We start from the raw sequence: 18,524 nt of genomic DNA on the forward strand, positions 1-18,524 counted from the left end.
TGACCTTACATATAAAAAGCTTAACAATAACATAAAAAAGATATTTAACTAATGATAATTTAGGTTCATGTTATTACAAATCAATTTAAACAAGCAGATATTAGATGGTAGCGAATAATTATACCACATATTATATTAAAAAATTAAAATTTTAATTATATAATTAAATTTAACAAACACTTATTCATACTAAGCTTCACAAATTATTAGGACCAATGTTACGTAGAATTTTTAATTAGTTTTGACAAAAGTTATTCTCTATCCATTTCAACACAAGTGGAACATCGTTCATTGACTTCAAAGTATATCCTGCAAAAGTCTTGACTGGTTCCGCTGATATTCTGAAGGTAGCCGCTTTTCCTTGGAACATCTGTAAATATATTTTTGGTTTTAATCATTCGATATAATTACAAAATTTCATTATCAAATTACCTCCATGAATTTCTCATCGGCAGATTCGTCTCCGGCGTAAATGATCTTCACAGAATCCATATAATTGTCTCCGAATTTATGTTTTAGTATATGTTGAGCTGCATGTCCTATAATAGCAAATACATAAAATTTCATCTTTAATTATCTGAACAAATTTATACTATTATTTTGCTACAAAGATTAAATATCTAGCATATATAGTGTTTCTATAGTAGATTTTAATTAATTGATTATGATTAGTTGATCTTACTGTAAATACACGTTTGTAATGATTTAAATTTGAGTTTAGGGTAAGTATTTTTATTAAAGGATGATAAATATTTTGTGTAAAAATCACTAAAAATTCTCCATTTTTTTTTTGTTATTTTAGAAATGTAGAATGTCTATTGCTGTAATAAACAAAATATCGCAAAATATTTTTTTAACAAACATATTTTCTAGGTTAATTGCTACATTTATTATGGATTTATTACATATAGTTTTGTAACAAATAGAAATCACAACATGATTTTTATACCAAAAGATTATAAATGTATATCTATTCATGTAAAATCATAAAATATATACAACAAATTTTATCAAAAACGAATTACAGTAAAAAATATTATCTAACTTTTTCCTTAAAAATCATAATGCAGTTTTTTTATCAATTAATTACATAATATCATAATAAATAATGTTTTTGTATTTTTCAATCCAATATATATGCCAAAAAAATACTACTATGACTGATTTGTATTCAGCGCATAATTTTACATAGTATATATCAGCTCAACGAAAAATTTACTCAACATATTTATTTTAGCTACTATACCTTTATGCCAATCGATTGGTGGAAGTATTTCCAACGCGTCAAGCGCTTGATTTGGCTCAAATCCGTGTCTCCTGATAACTTTTTCTGCATCTTCTTTAACCCCGGGAACTAATTCTTTAGGCGTTTCTTGATAATGAAATGTTAGATCATTGACTTTCGCTTCCACCCATGCTCCATCTCTTGTGACCTATGCAAAAAGATATTTATAAAAATTGTGTTTCAATAACAAATTCAATGCAAAGTAGTATATTTACTTCTTTTTCGAGGTCACTTCTGATTCTTTCCATAGTATCGGAATATTCCTTTGGTACTGGATATTCATATCTCGATCCATCGGGGTAAAGAATTTCAAATCCATGACTTCCAGCATATGTAATACTATCGATTTCAGCCTATAAATGCATAAAATGAATAATAACTCAATAGACGAGCATATGAAAGTCATTAAAAAATAATAATCAAACCATTTCTTTGGCGTTCTCGCAATGCCGTCCAGACACAATAGCGATGAATATATTTTGACATAGAGATAACTTCTCTAATAGATTCTTTGTCTCTACGGTCATTTTAGAAAAATTTGGATCTGCATGAATAGGTGCCAGTGTGCCATCATAGTCTAATAAAAGCGCCAAATTTCTATTTCTTCCGATATAACTGTTATATAAATATATAAATAAATATTTTAAGAATATTATACATATATTGATTGATTTAGAACTTAATCTACCTCGTTAAGTATTTGTCGATATCCACAGCACAAGACATGTTTGATGCTACTACGGAATCTGACTCCTGGGAAGGCATTATAAAGTTTGCGTTGTCACGTTTACGATTAATTTAATTTTGCTCTGATAACTCTTTAACCTTCTTTTGGCAAAATGTGTCAGCAGTAAATTATTGTTCTGAAAATAAATATTAATATAAATTTAAATCTATGTATATGGAAATATTTATAGATTATATTTGTATAATAGTACTAAAATACTTTTTTTTATATTTAAAAAATATATTTTTAATCTTAAATTAAATAATATTTTTTTAATGACAGCATATTTTCTGATAATCTTTATATATTTTTTCTATAACACTTGGTTTTTTTCAATTTATGGGGTTTTTCTGATAGACTTACTATCAGTTAAAGTTATTTGCTGTTCAAGATATTCAGTACATTCTTCATTCAAGACTCATCTTAAATGTATTATTATTTATATCTCTCTCTTCACAATGTGTTCTGTCTCAACTCCATAAATCAATATGATGAAAACCAATGATCAAACTATATGATTATTAGTTAATATGTTAAAACTCCTATCTCTCCATACATTTGATAGCTCTTTAATTCCACTTTTGGCTATCCTGATTATTTTTTTGTCACCGGCTGACATCCAGAGATGATCGAAAATAGACAAAAACATGTTCATCCTTGAAATCCGAAACACCTTTGCTCTTTCAGAGTATATCCATCTAGCAACTACCTTCTTGTTTGATTTTTTTGGATTCTATGGTTGATTATAAATACGTAGCTTGATTTTTATTCACATGAAGTAGATTTTATAATATTGTTTAAAGGAATTGCGCCAGTAATAATTGAATGGTATTTAACAGGGAATTGTTTAAAGATATATGTGCATTTAAATAAATACTTTGTTCCATAAAACGAATTGTTCGTAGATTTATGAAAGGTAAATCTTCGGATTCATTCTATGTAAAAGATCTCGTTGCAGAGAGTTATTCATAATATGTTCACTGTTCTGACCAATGCTCTATCGCTACCGCTCCCTCGTACCTAATCTGGCCAACAGTAATTCACAAATAAATCGTTTTATAGAATAATCATTTTATATATCACTCATTTAAATTGTCCTCATAATAATTACATTCCATATTCCATCATTCTTTATTATAAATTACACAGCATATAATGCTATATAATGAGACATATATTAACTCTTTTCTTTTAAATTTTCTAGTCTTAAATTATCATATATATGTTTTAGTGTTTTACATTCTTATTTAATTCTGCATACTTAGTATTAAATACAAGTTTAATATACAAACAAAATTAATTTATATGTTACATTTTCGCATTCAATTTATAATTTTTTAATAAATATTGCAGATTGTTCAGTGTTTTAAAACATTTTTAATTATTTGACCTATATCCGTTAATTTTTTTTTACCAAATATAGTGATAACAAACAACAAAACAATAAACAAAACGCTGGTGTTGTACGTCATCGTTGATTGTGCGCTTAATTAAATGATGTTTTGAACCGTCTTTTTACGTAAATTATTATACGCATTAACCTTAATGTCTAATAAAAAAGTTGATAAAACAATAAGAAATGACTGGCTGGTAACCACTCGTGTACTACGTGACTATTTCAATGCCTTTCAAAAGCCTACTCTTCATTACATTTTAGGATTATTTTAATCTTGTTTATGTGTACATAACTAATAAACAATTGTATTTAGTAATATCCTTCAATTTATGAAGTTATTAATGACTTTTTCTAAAACAGTTTTTTTTACTACCACATAATATTTAAAAAAATATAAATATGTGCTACTAAAAAGTTGAAAAATTACTCCATAATTTGTTTTGATAAATATTAGATAATTTTAAATTCATCTAAACGACGCATGATAATTACATGTCTTTGGATTTAACTTATAACATAAAATTCAAAGTAATTTTGCATTTTATTTTGGTAAAATATCCAAAATCAACGCTTCAAAGTTGTATTTATAAGTGTTTAATTGCTCTACAGAAATAGCACAACATGTACGAACTGTGTATCGAAATTTATGGAAAGAATATGATCAATTTCGCAACGTAGTGAAGTTGGGTTTTTATTATGGCTCCATTTGACGTACTTAGCATCTGGTCTTGCACCCACACCGGTATAAAATTCAGATAACAACAACTAAAACCCAAAGACCATGGATAATGAATAATTTACGCAGATTTGGTGTTAGAGCAGCGGGAAATTGATGCTGATTTTTCAAAGAAAATCTTCCTTTCTGATGAAGCATATTTCCACATCTCTGGGTATGTTGATAAGCAAAATTGTCGCATATGGGGCGAAGCAAATTCTCATGTAATTCACGAGAGACCATTACATGCTCGAAAAGTTGCGCATTGTGGTCAGGCGGCATCATTAAGCCTTACTTTTTTGAAAACGATAAAGGTGGGACTGTAACAGTCAATAATAAGTGCTATAGTCGCATGATAACCAATTATTTTTGGCATTAAATCGAAGATTTAATGCCAACGTAATATAACTTTCATATTGCCATTTTTATACCTGCTAAAACATGTATAATATGTCCCGGATAGTATGTGACTGCAATATTTGACTAATAAGCTGATGTAATTTTTGTTAATAAAAATATTATCCTTAATTCAAATGATATAGTAAAATGCATACCCCCTCCCCCTTGCCTTACAAAGATGATGATCTGAAAGAACTAGGAGTCCGTCGCTCTTTGAATTATATTAAAAAGTAATAATTAAAAATACATACTATTAAAATCTGTTAGAAAACATATAAGGCGAAAACCTTTTACTTAACACATATCACAGGACAGTTTTTAGTGTAAAAAAAACGATTAAGCTTCTGAATACAATTTAGGATAAAAACGTAAAGGTATGATTTTTAATATCTGCCTTACTATTAAAATGTGTTTCAGTACTAGATACCAGATTTACAACAGTAACATCGTTATACAGACTGCAAAAATTAATTTTAAATATGGTAGCAAAACCCAATTAACCGAAATTATTTTTTTAATATACCAAAAGATATTTTGTATATTATAAGTCCTGTACTTTTATTATGGCGTATGTTTAATACAGAAGTAATTTAGTAAAAATATTTGGTCATAAAATTATGAATCTACCCTAATTTGACCTATATCGACCCTAATTTATGCATCTACTTTTGTAATAATTTGTTAATTATTGTTTTAATAAATATTAAAACCATTTTAATATTTAAATATATACTAAATACAATATATAATTAAAGAAAAATACTGTAATATTTATGAATATCTAAATATTCATGGTCATAAATAGCATTTTTATGATTTAAGTGACATGGTCAAGATCGCTGCGCTTACGACTGCGCATGACAGTTCTCGATTCTGTTATATTGTAACGCTTATTTTTCTGCGTATACATATGCCTTCTCAAAATAGCACCGTTATAAAAAACCAATTGCGTCTCAAAAAATGAAAGTTAAAATAAAAAGTATGACTCGAGCGCCGACTTCTTCATTTTGAGGTTATTTTCACTATTATTGTTTGTCGAACGTTTTTTCAGGTTGGACTGGCGTCGCAACATGGAGATGGATCGCAAATGACGACAATTGCGGTATATGTCGCATGCCGTTCGACGGATGTTGTCCGGATTGCAAATTGCCAGGAGATGACTGTCCATTAGTTTGGGGAACTTGTTCGCACTGCTTCCACATACACTGCATCGTCAAGTGGCTACACTCTCGGCCGGTGCACCAACAATGTCCTATGTGCAGACAGGATTGGAAGTTTAACAATAAGTAACAAGACTCAAAGACAAAACTACTCGTATCGGTTAAAATAGTGTTTCCACATCTGACTGTTTCAACTCCTACTAATATAACATAAAACCAAGGTGAGTTAAATGACGAATTTCGTAAATCGTTTGACTGCTTTTATACTTGTCACAATTTCCATGTCTTAGCTCGTAATATTGTAATAAATAAATATCTATTTTTTTAACATCGCTATTTTATTTTATTTATTCTCTGCTTTCCTTTGCGGTTGCGATTGAAGTTGTGCTTTTATAAATATATATTATATACACTTGAATGATGCTCTATGTTTAATTTTATGCTTTTATATTTATTTATATTATTGGCATGTCAATGTTTTTCGTTTTTATATATGAGAATGAGTCAATTAATAACCTTAAAAGTGTGATAAAGATAAATTCCATTTTTACAGTAGTGATACATTTATTTTTAAAACCATTGAAATTCACCAACAAATTAAGATATAGTATGATGATACATGTCTCACTCTGAAACAGAGTTCTTTAGCGTACTCTTCTAAATACTTGAATCAGTTGAGGGCTCACTTATAGAAAAATCTATGCATTTTTAAACGTTAGAAAATTTATATTGAACACAATAAAGCCTATGTTGAAAATTTACGTGGTACCACTTTCATCTCTAAATAATTAAGGTTTTTATTTGACTGCCCTCATATAACTTCAAGTAGTTTATACATATTTTAGCTTGATACTATTATTTAAAAACATTTATTTTATATATTACTTATTTAGCATATTATAAATAATAGTTAAAGCTATTCTTTCATTGTTAAAAAAACAGTAGAATTTGTACAAAATATACTGGTACTAAGACGTGTATTTAAAATATGAAATATATGAAGATTCGTTAAGAAGCTTACAATTCAAATAAACATATAACGCAATTTTCAATAACATAATTATTTGTAGAACATTCAGAAAAAATAAATGTCAAAGAGCACGTCATTGAAATATATTCCGTTCCATTTCTAGCACTCTTCAAACCGTCAATGTATATTTTAGAAGACAATATAAAATCCTCTTAATTTCTGCAGGGATATTATCTTCCTGTTAGGTAGTTTAGTTTGATTTATCTATAGTATATCGTTTTCAGATATCTCCACAAAAGATCGTTATTTTATCGTGCTTTTAAACAATGAGAAAATAGGTATAAAAATTTGTTTCACAGATTAATTTCAAAATAAAATAAAAATACAATTTATTTGGATGTAGGTATGACGTGATAATCATGGTCAGAACATTGTTTACAAAATGTTTAAACATGTATAACATTAACAAGATGTTTTTAACAATTTTCACATTCGTCCGGATATTTTGGTCCGCTAAATCGGAAGTCCGTTTTACTTTTTCATCCGTTTTGGTGTTACTATACCACACACTAATCTAGAGCTTCAAAAAAACCCGTCCTTAAAATAAAACCGCTTTTCGTTTCTACACAAATCAAAAACCGGTTTTAACCATCCTTGGAAAATTAAGCTATTTCGTATGCTTTAAATTTTTATCTTAAAAAAGAAGTATGTAAATATTTCTTTAAAATTATGGAACAATAATCTAATTTCATTGTTTATAAATATGGTATTCATGATATAATGACCAAAAAAAGATAATGAAATGCATGAAAAAAAGTATTATATTTGAGAATATGCATAGATTAATTATTTTTGTTTGCATAGTAAATGTACAAAATAAGTTATAAATTGTGAAAAATTCGATATAAACTACATTATAATGCACATATCTCCCAAAATATGTAAGTGCATTATGATACGTCATACTTCGAATTTTCGTACAAAAATTATTTGCAACGCTAAAAACACGTTGGTTTGTTAATATGGAATTGTATAATTTTTCGAGATTTAGTATATTCAAATAATTTAAAATATTATTGTAGTTGAAATGGTTTCTCAGGAACGCCTTTCACTTCTGAAACATTCATAATGGATGATATACTTCATGCATTTTTATGCAGGTAATGAGACAAATAATCTTATCGCTGTCGTTTCGCTTAGGAATTTATTTATCGATTTTGCGAGTTATTTATATTTTTTTCGAAATATATAAAATTCTTCATTTAATTGAAAAATAATTATACAAAACGGTTAACCAAGTCAAAAAAGCCGGATTTCTTTAATTACCGAAAACCGGGTAATCGGTTTTGCTTTTAACCGGTTTGGAAGCTTTACACTAATTATTATTATTATTACGAAATGACTTTCGAATACATATAAGAAAAAATATAAGTTTCATAGATATTTTAGAGCAGCATATAATATTACTACCGCTTATCTGTTGAATTATATTTTTTCTAGTAGAAATGTATATCTACCGGTGAAAATTTATTCAGTTATGATTTCACTGAAACGCTAGTGAAAATATAACTTAACTGGTAATACATATTCATTGTAACATATTATATTATTACGTATCACACTTGACCGTAATATAATTGCTTTCAAGATTGTATTTAAAATTGATAATTATATTATTAAGTCCAAGCTTTAAATGATATTTTAATCAACCCCAAAATTATTTTTATGTATTTTGTCAAAAAAATTAAGGGTGAGGGTAGTTATTTTTAAAATGTACGCTTCTTTATGGATCAACATATATTATTAAAAAATATAAAATCAAAGTATGTTTATGTAACATAAATTCTAAAGTAAGATAAACGGTAGTCGTTTTAATGTGTGTATATTTAGGACTGATTTATATTTAACTATTTTTAAATCAAGCTGAAATATATTTGAGAACTATCTCACTGCTACATACATAAGAAGAAAATTGCACATTTTCGCTGATACAACACTCTGTATTCAAATGAGGTCATGGTATCACATAAAGCATCTACATGACTGCGAGTGTTACCTGTGTGAGGTAACATGAAAAAAATGAGATGTGGCATTTGCCGCATGGGAGAGACCAGCGCCGTAACGTCACTTTGTAAACTGGGCGCCTCAGTTGAGTGCCGACGTCGCGGCGGTTGGTACTGTCTGTCGGCGATTGCTTCCTTGCACAGACGAATTACGCGGCATGCCCTTTGCACAGTCGTTCTAAAGTAGGCGCATTCGGTTCAAAGTGTTACAAACAGTGCTCACCTTGAAAAACCATTCAGAAATTATAATGTGATTGTTGACGCACCGCTGTGTGTTTACGCAAAAATGATTCATATGTATTCGTAGGAAAATACAGTGTTTGTTGTTGTAGTGATTTAACTCATCAGCTGTTCTCCGACTAATTCAATTTGTGCTAGTTCAATTGGGACCAATTGGATCCTAAAGCATGCTCACAATGAGAGGTGGACCTCAAGTGAGCGCTCCCAGTGTCAAAATGGGACGACCGCCCCCTGTGCCTCCTCGTCCAGATAAGAGCGTCGTTGCAGACGCTCTAGCCAAATCCAGAAAGGTCCCAGCACCGGTTCTCCCTCCGAGCCTCAAAAAAGAACCAGAAAATCCCACAGAAAAAGTCCCTTCGCCAAAACTGAACGGTCTCTCCCGCGTCAAGTCGTTCATCAGAGACGTAATCAATGACAAAAAATCACCCCCTTCCAAAGAACAAGATTCTAAAAGATCACATATACCCATTTCGCATCCAAAAATCTCAATGAACAACCCCCCGGAAGAATCGATTAAAAATCAATCTAGCCAATCAGTGGTGCGCTCGCTATGCAACGTATTAATAAACGATTCTAAACCCAAAGAGCAACCCATCACTAAGGAGAAGGTCAAGATTGTCAAATCGAACAGTTTCGCGGACAAACCGGTCCCTGTGCGTCGGGCCCCTCCGCCTCCCATTTCCCCGAAGCCGATCAAAAAAGTCACAGAAGAAAAACTGACTCGACCGCACGTAGAAAATTACTCTTTTAAAAAACTCTCGGCTAGCTGTGAAGAGTTGAACAGTTCGACTCCCAGACCGGTAGTTTATCAATCACCCACGTTCAACAAATCTGCGAGTCCCGTCCTCCAAAAGAGGAGCCTTCCCCCGAACTTGCCACCGGGAAGACCGACTTCCATTGTCAAAAAGAGGTCCAATCCCAATTCCCCCAGCACTCCCAACCCGGTCGAAACCGACCCATTCACAAAAACGAACAAAAGCTCGGAATTCGGAGACGACTTGGACACGAACAACAAATGCGCTACCGAAATGCTCATTTCCGAAATCATAGCCGCAAAAAATGATGCATTAGTGTCACAAATCATCGAAAAGGAAGACTCGATAATTAACAAAACTATCGAAGATAACATTATAAACATATCATACAACGTAACCGCCAAAGACAACGTTAGTGTATGTAGCAGTGATGGTAGTTCAGGGGGTAGCAAAACAATATTATTTATAAACAGTGAGTCTTTTGATAAAGATAAAAAGCTCAACGGAGAAGTTATATCGATCAATGATAAACATCTGGACGACATATCGAATCATGAACTGCTCATCTATGAACTGCAAAAGATGAAGCGCGAAGAAGATATGACTAAGGGAACTTCCAGTCCCGATAGCATAAGCGCAGAGACTCAAAACATCCAACATTCGGATTGGGTGGTGGAAGACAATGGAAACAAAGTCAGATATTCGAGTTGTCAGATCGTTATCGAAGATTCAAATCCCGTTGACGATTCCGGAATATGCCTGAACGACAATTTCTATTCACTCGACAACGCGCCTCAATGTTTACCCCCTTCTTTGATTTCCAGACTGAAGGATCAGTTCAGCGCTAATCAGAAAATGTCCTCGCTGCAAGGCTTGCCTCCGCTGCCCAAGAGCTTGAGCGGCTTTAACGTGGTGGAAAACCACGAACCGCCACCGATGCCTCCTGGGCCTACTCCTCCTCCAGTGCCGGCCAGAGGACCCACTTCTTTGCGGTACACCAGCGGCTCTCCGGCTTCTCCGACCACGCCGTTGCCTTCTCTGAACGGAGGCTCGTCTTCCTCTTCGACCGAGATGCCGAGACAACGAAAACCTACGACCCTAGACACCCAACTAGCACTTCTCAAGCGGGAAATGGTGAGTTTTTCTTGATTTTTTTAACTTCACTTTAACGAAAAGGGCTTTGACGGCTTCAAACGTGTGAATAATTCAGTAAAAAATTCGCAAAGTTGTATTATTTAAGAATAACAAGAACATTTTTGCGCAGTGCGGTAATACGTGTTCTTTCAGAATGACATGAAAAATGTTAATACGTATGTTATACAATAATATACATATTATGTACTCTTCTTCGTGCTTATAACAAAATTACCCTCAATTTATATTTAATTAGCTTGAAAGCAAAAATCGTGTGTTATATGGTATATACAGCGTGCAATGCACTTAAACTTTCAAGTGGAGCAAATATTAGCTTTGGTGTTTAAAATTATTTGTACAAGTCATCTCGATAAACATAATACATTATTTATCAAAAATGATTTGCAGGTTTACATATGCATACATTAATTTTGAAAATATATGTAGATTGACCCATAAACTAATTTTTATTTTAGTAATATCGATTAATCGAAGTTTTTTACAAAAAAATATAATTTATTCACCACACATAAATTAATTGAAAAAATATTAATACTATCAATATATTTACGAGTAAATTATTTTTATTTATATTTAAAAACATTATGTCATATATTATACAGCCAAAACTAATTTTTGTACGATGTTTGAAACTTCACAAATTGGTCTAATCACAATTAATTAGTACAATAAATTAGTCATTTTTATATTGATTAACCAGCACGATAGACCAGTAAATATAGTCAATAACTAATACCAAAAAAAGAAGGTTTTAATCCTTTATGTTTTTCAATTGCCATCGTGTCTGTGAGATCAGAATTAGATTATTATAAAATTATAATTCCGATCGATTATCACAGATTAGGTTTTCCTAAATTTTCTTAATCTCATGGTAGAATATCGTGATAGTAAATTAAAATCAAGCTAGGTCATACAAATTCGATATAAAAAATAATAAATTGTCTGAAATCCCAAAAAATAGCGAAGTAATCTTATTACAGAGAATTAAAATTAATATTTCAGAAATCTACAAAAGGGAGTACGGGTCGTATCTGTATTTGCATCCTAATGCCTTTTTGCTAGGAGCGTTGAGAAAGAATTCATTGTACTTTTCAAAGTTGCTGAAGGGCGGTGTCGACAACCCAGCAATACTCGGCGAGTTTTAGTCGCGACCGCATCCCTTATTCTTACCCGTCACGGCCAGGACGTCATCGCTTGAGAACATTACTCTTGCACAAGACATTCGGTTTTTCATCTTCTATAAAACACAAGGATGTTTTTGCTGATATCTATGAGGAGCTGGGGAAAAATATGTGGGATAGTGTTTATCAATTTTAGATGTGCACCATAACTCATATTTTATTTTTAAATGTTTAATTATATAAAGCTTATAAAATGAACACCATGACACATTCGGGAACCTTGTTGAAAATAGGTAAATAAAACAAAATAAATTATTAAAACAGCTCGATAGGCAAATGTTTAAGTCGGTGACAAATATCCAAAAAACCTGGATTCGAATCCCATATGAATTTTTTCAATTTCTATCGTGTCTAGGAGATCATAAATAGTGATTAATATATAATTATAACTCCGATCGATCCCCACAGATTAGGTTTTCCTAGATTTTCCTTATCTTACGGATGAATATCGTAATGATTAATTCAAATCAAGCTAGGTCGTACATATTAAGTACAAAAAAATCTCTAATAATGAGCTAATTCAGCTCACAGATAATATCATATATGTCTAAATATAGATTCATAACATTTCTAACAAAATCCGATCTGATGCTACGAGGCCTTAATTTATAAGATCTTTCTTTAGTCCTCTAAAGATGTTAAATGACAATGGGGCATTTTTGACAGAACTATGTGTTAATTAAAGAGAAAATTATTTTTATGTCGTTATAATAAAAAAAATACATTTCCACCAAAAATATGCATAATCAGACAAAAAAGCTTGAAATAATATTTTATAAAATGTTATTTTTTTAATAGTTCAGAATAAATCGTCGCTTTTCAATTTTATTTGATATGCTTATTGAGTTAATTTGTGATACATCAATTGATAGAAGCTTAATTTTTTTTATCTTGTGTCAAGGGTTCATAAAATATGTTTTGAGGTATTTTTTCCTTGCGTGTTTTAAATGGTTTTAATTAAAGTTTTATTTTTCATTAGCTCTCAATGGTACTTTTGTGTACATACATATATTACGATACGCCAAATATATGTTTCATTTATATTCAGATGTATTTAAAATCAGGTCATTAAAACTAACAGGTTACTAAAATGCGTAAAAATGTTACAAAATGGCTTAATGTTCCACCATGTCGTTTGTGTATTTTTGTGCAAATTATTCAATAACAGATAAAGTTCAAAATTTGCATAACATAAAATTACATAAGAGTTGTATCTAAACCCAAAGTTCATGGTTGGAGGAATGTACATTTTTTTACAATGCATTAATAACTGATAACTTTAACATGCTTTGTTTTTTGTTGTTGTAAATATTGTAGTAAATTATATGAATCATGCATAGCTAAATAAACTGCGCTTTCAAGATAAAAAGAAATATGCGCAAGATAACGCATACTCAATGCGCTATTATATTAACGATAACGCTTTAAAAAAACTACAGTATGTTCAGCTTTGATAACACACATTTGCAATAGTCTGCAACTGTGTAGTTTGAGAAACTCTCGTCTCGAAATTCTTTCACGCTCTACGTGGTATATTTATACGTTTTTTTCCTCTCTAGTATTATCCCTGACGCTTGGCAATTAAGTTAATGAACGGAGGGAACTCATTACAAGAACACAATATGTTCGACGACTATGCCGAGGATAGATCTATTAGCGTGATTCATATTGTATGCACAGAAAGATCTAATAGATTTATTTAGGGTTAAATCACAATCGAAATTTACATACAATGAACTCGAACGTATCGCTCGCTTACGAATGAAAAGTATTAAGTGTGTATTTTTTTAAAAAACACTTTTAAATGAATGATTTAATTATATTAACGATTAACAGTAATTTGTTAAATAAACTGCGACAAGTTATACAATTCAATTTTTAACTAATATATGTATATCATATATGATGGATCAAAGCGACACATTAATAAGAACATATTTTTAATGCGACTGGATATAAGTGGATCGAAATGTGTCATTGAAATGTAAACCGTTTCTGAGGTATGAATTTAAGACTTTAAAGTATAGAAATTCAGAATATTCCTGAATGTTTTATAAATACTATAAATGACTATATACTTAATCTAATAAACATAATTTTAATAATGTGTACCTACTATTTGAAAAAGCTTGGCTATCGCTGCCTTAGTATAAATATGTAAATACATTAGTAAAATATTTTCTTTTATAATTTTTTACTCTGTAAATCTGGTTTGTTTTCTTAGAAAACAGTGCAAACGCAATACTTTTCAATTGAGCCAAGACGGTGAAGGCCACTAAATCGCAAAATAGCAAGTCTCAAAAAAATTCTAATAAAATATACTACATAGATTTCCTGATTGTTATGCGTCTGAGATGTTAAAAATGTTTATCAAATATATCAATATGAACAACTCTTAGATTTTAATTATTTTGAAGTAATATCTATTCACATATTAAAATAAAATTCAACATCTTGGATATATTTCTAAAGCAATATATTTTGAAGAACGCTCCTTTATTCGTTGATCAATTTGATCAACATATATCCCAATGCATTTTGTGATCTGCGCCCTTTTCGACACCCAAAGCGCGCAGTTTCTGAAAGCTTAATAACTTTATATTATTTTATATGTAACATATATTGACGTTATTTGCTCTTTAAATACATATAAAACGATTACCCTCTTTAATTTATTTAATGAGCTCATCAGAGACAAAGGGTGGCCTTAAATCCACCCTATTTTCACGTTCTATCTGTTTTTTATTAGTTTACACAATTGCTATAACAAAAAGAATTGGCCATGAATTTCAGCAGCAGTTTTTCTTTTCGCAAAACAGTAAAAAGATGCGCATTTTAGAATTGACATAGCCATTTCAAACCCGGTACTTAGGTCCCGTGGTAATATAAGTATTGTCAATTGAGTCAACAATCGCTTTTATTTTGACTATCTATAGCGTAAATGTGTACATTATATTATGTTCAGCGCGATAAGTTAATGACTAATACCTGAAAGACCTAGGTTAGAATATCATATGAACCTTAGTGTTTTTTATTTTTTATCGTATCTAGGAGATTATCGATCTTCACATATCAGATTTCCATGGATTTTCCTAATCTCGCGGATAAATATTAAAAATATAATGGAGCTAGGTCGTGCATATTGGCATATATTTATTGTGAGCTACAATCTTCACATATTATATTATTTAAATTTGCCTAATCTTACAGATAAATATTTTTATTTAAATATCATAATTTACTTTAAGCTGTAAAAATAGTTTATAATTAATAAAATATATATCACTGACTTACAGACTGAATTCAGTCTAGTGTCTCACTAATATTGTTAATTGTGTTCACATCATTGTAACACATTGGGCTAACGCCTGTTATCTCGCAACAGAAGATTTACAATAAATAAAATAGTGTTATTGCAAAAATATCTCGATTACTATTATTTTAAAAACGATTTTCTTTTCAGAAAATAATGGTAACTAAAAAATGTCTAGTTTATCTATTATTTAATCTCAATCTAGACTAATATTTATACAAATATTATAAATAAAAAAATATTTCACTGCTACAAAATAAGACTTGTTAGTTTAGTTACAACCTCGACAATATTATAAATATAAATAAAGTTATTAAAACTCATCTTTATAGCAATTCTAAATATATATACATATGGCCTTAAGATTAGTACAAAAATATTATAAATAATAATTATGTTAATATAAAAGAGAGCTGATTGCTATAATCTATCAAAATAGATCGATCCAAAAATTTACTAACCTTCAAAATTCACGTGGTTTATATCCCATATATTTTAATGCTACTTTATTTATATTAGTTGAATTGACATTTACCGTTGCTTACATTTATTAAAAACATACTAATAAATAAATTATTAGTTTATTAAAATAAAATAGTTCCATCTTACATACAATATTTTTTATGGAAGCACCAGCAGCACTCACTAATCCGAACTGCAGGCTTAACTGACTTTTAAAAACCGAATTCTTCACATTATAACTTTAAATCACATCACGGGATCCTTGTTGTTGTTTATTTAAATATGGAATTTATGTTAATTTCTTTTCATAAAAATAAAGAATAATGTAACATAGTGCATAAGTATCAATAATTCGAACAGGTTTCAAACGTAAGGTCAACAGCGCACACTTTCGTTTCATTCACAGTCGTGACGCAAATAAGTCTGTATCTATTATTTAAATTCTATATTGTCATCGATGAATTACAAAATAGCTTTACAATATGGTGAATTATATACAAATGAAATGATTGTACAATAGTTACTTACAGTTTGCGAAAAATCCGTTGACGACCGCACGCTTCGGTGAGCTCTGGCGATTTGTGAAAGAAACTAAAAAATTGGCGGTTTCACGGTCTAGGCTGATATTTATATTGTAGTTACAACCAATCTATAAATGTCTTCAGCTGAAAAAAATATCGGCTAACGTCGTCCAGTCGTAAACAACGTAAGGCGAAAGAAAAAATGTGTAAATAATTTTTTCTCTATTTCTTTTGCATCACTCGTGAATGTCGGCACGTATGTGTAAATATTTATTGTTTGCTATTCACCAATCAGATAATATTGTAAAGCAATCATAATACTAATATTTACAATAAAAAATAGAATAAAATAATTATGATACATATCATACAAAATCGATTAATAATTGCATCATAAATATATATAATAAAATTGTTGTAAATTTCACATTATTTATCCGTACGCAGCGCGAGACGCCAAAAAATTTGGTTTTAAGTAGAGACGCTATGGAGCTATATCACATTTCATAGTATAATACATATATTTGTTTACTTTGCCAAATGTATTGCACTTCTTTAAAGTCTATAAAATAGATTAATTTTCATATTGTTTGATAGATTCAACCTATTGTTAGCAGACGGTAATAGATACACATAAGTGGATAAAAACCATTGTTTTTTTCAATTGCTTATTTATACTCAATTTCTCAACCAATTATATTATAGATAAACTTGTTCAATTTGCTCTAACTATTTGAAAGTTACTTACAAGTATTTTTATTTAGTTGCAGTGTACTTATGCACCTGACATTAGAAAGGTACAGTACAACAAAATATTTAATGACCCATTTAAGTAATAAAACTGCTGTTTCACTGATTTTATGGATTTTACGTCAATACAAAATAATATCTATTTAAACAAATATATCAATGTTTAATTATAGTTCATAAATTTAAATTAGCCATTAAATAAACTAGATCACTCTTTACACTAAAGTTGTTTTCATCCTTTTACATTTTACGTCATCAGTAGTATTTTCTATAATAAATTTTCCGCTCGATCGTTTAAACATTTAGTCAAGGTTAGAAATGTGCCACTAAAAGTAGAACATCTTAATATAGTTTAACGGATAATTTTGCTGCAAATTTATAATCAGTTCAATGCGTCAAAATCACCGTGATAAATCACATATTTTTATCGCCACATTAAATTATGTTCATTGTGTTTAGTATAACAATTTTCAATTTGTCGGTGAACCACACAATCATAAATTGTGCCTGGCGATTTGAGTTTTGTGGAGAGATGCGATCAGAGAAGAAGACGTTACTGTTATATAATGTTCTCGATTTGTAGACCAAGAACACGCTTTGGTGTTCAGCCGTGTCGAACAACAAGAGCGGCAACAGCAAAAAGCAAAAGACCGCACCTCTTATACATTTTTACCACAACTGTTATGTCAGTTACAAATTACGATCGATGCACTCGTTATCTTGGAACCATGACTCAGAGCTTCCTTTCCCCTAGGATAATACGAGGGTGGGCTAAATAGTTTGGGATATCTATATATATACAATATATATTAGAAACTATCTGGTAGATTATCTTTAAGGAAATATAATACACTTAATAAGTTCAATCATTTTTTTTAATCAGTATCCATTTGACACTCAACTTTTTCATATGTAAATAAAAATTACAATTGACCTCATTCAAAGCTGAAATCCACAAAAAGATAATGCTATTTGTTTGCTGAGCTTTTGAAAGGTGGGACACTGTAATTCATAACAACTGATGAAAAAAATATAATTGACTTATAAAAAAAATATATTTGCAGATTCTCTAAATTTTATATATTTAATTTTCTATGAAAATAATAATATTCTTGATTATTCGCAAATGTTTATATTTGTAGTGCCAAAAAAATTGAATAATTCAATGTCAAACGGTGAACTTTTCGAACCGCCCTCTAAGCGTATTAAATTCACGGGGTTTGACTACAACCCTATTAATAGACGTTCCAGGGATCGGTCCCTGCTGGCACTCCTCGTCTCTTCTATGTATTTATTTTGGGCTTGGCCTTTAGTGCACTTTAAAGTTTTGTCTTTTCAGTTAACACGCGCTGGCTTTGAGCTACCACTTTTGAGGGGGTCGCGCTAAAACGGACCACTCTGAATTAGAAACATTCGCAAATTTGCGCGCTGA

General features: G+C 30.4%; 3 protein-coding genes across 4 annotated transcripts in view; 2 read left to right on the forward strand and 1 right to left on the reverse strand.

Annotated features, from left to right (window-relative positions):
* Positions 1-130: 130 nt before the first annotated feature.
* On the reverse strand, positions 131-16,420 carry LOC148230798 (uncharacterized). Its single transcript, XM_088194036.1, has 7 exons — positions 16,350-16,420; positions 1,974-2,148; positions 1,711-1,900; positions 1,501-1,638; positions 1,247-1,433; positions 433-539; positions 131-370 (listed from the first exon to the last, which is right to left on the reverse strand). The coding sequence occupies exons 2-7, from the start codon at positions 2,048-2,050 to the stop codon at positions 236-238; spliced, it is 834 nt and encodes a 277-aa protein (XP_088050162.1). The 5' UTR covers positions 2,051-2,148; positions 16,350-16,420; the 3' UTR covers positions 131-235.
* lmgA (anaphase promoting complex subunit lemming A) lies at positions 5,343-10,672 on the forward strand. 2 transcript variants are annotated; one of them, XR_015810915.1, is made up of 3 exons: positions 5,343-5,501; positions 5,574-5,903; positions 10,535-10,672. XR_015810915.1 is itself a non-coding variant. In XM_088194038.1 (2 exons), the coding sequence occupies exons 1-2, from the start codon at positions 5,483-5,485 to the stop codon at positions 5,810-5,812; spliced, it is 258 nt and encodes an 85-aa protein (XP_088050164.1). In that variant the 5' UTR covers positions 5,343-5,482; the 3' UTR covers positions 5,813-6,008. The 2 variants fall into 2 exon arrangements, 1 of the variants encoding a protein (XP_088050164.1); XM_088194038.1 differs by lacking the exon at positions 10,535-10,672 and having other exon boundaries at positions 5,574-6,008.
* The window catches only part of LOC148230800 (uncharacterized), a 62,574-nt gene continuing 52,849 nt past the window's right edge, over positions 8,800-18,524 (forward strand). The window contains exon 1 of the mRNA XM_088194034.1: positions 8,800-10,844. Within this exon, the coding sequence (XP_088050160.1) occupies positions 9,123-10,844 (1,722 nt within the window). The 5' untranslated portion in view covers positions 8,800-9,122. The remainder of the gene's footprint in view (positions 10,845-18,524) is intronic.

The sequence above is a fragment of the Plectrocnemia conspersa genome, unplaced genomic scaffold, assembly GCF_051122295.1.
Source record: "Plectrocnemia conspersa isolate PC_06_02 unplaced genomic scaffold, ASM5112229v1 ptg000010l, whole genome shotgun sequence".
Classification (NCBI taxonomy): domain Eukaryota; kingdom Metazoa; phylum Arthropoda; class Insecta; order Trichoptera; family Polycentropodidae; genus Plectrocnemia; species Plectrocnemia conspersa.

Coding starts and splice junctions, on each gene's coding strand:
- LOC148230798 (XM_088194036.1), bottom strand. CDS start 2,050: ATGCCTTCCCAGGAGTCAGATTCCGTAGTAGCATCAAACATGTCTTGT. Junction 1,434..1,500: donor GAAGTGACCTCGAAAAAGAA/GTAAATATACTA, acceptor CTTTTTGCATAG/GTCACAAGAGATGGAGCATG. Junction 371..432: donor CCGATGAGAAATTCATGGAG/GTAATTTGATAA, acceptor ATATATTTACAG/ATGTTCCAAGGAAAAGCGGC.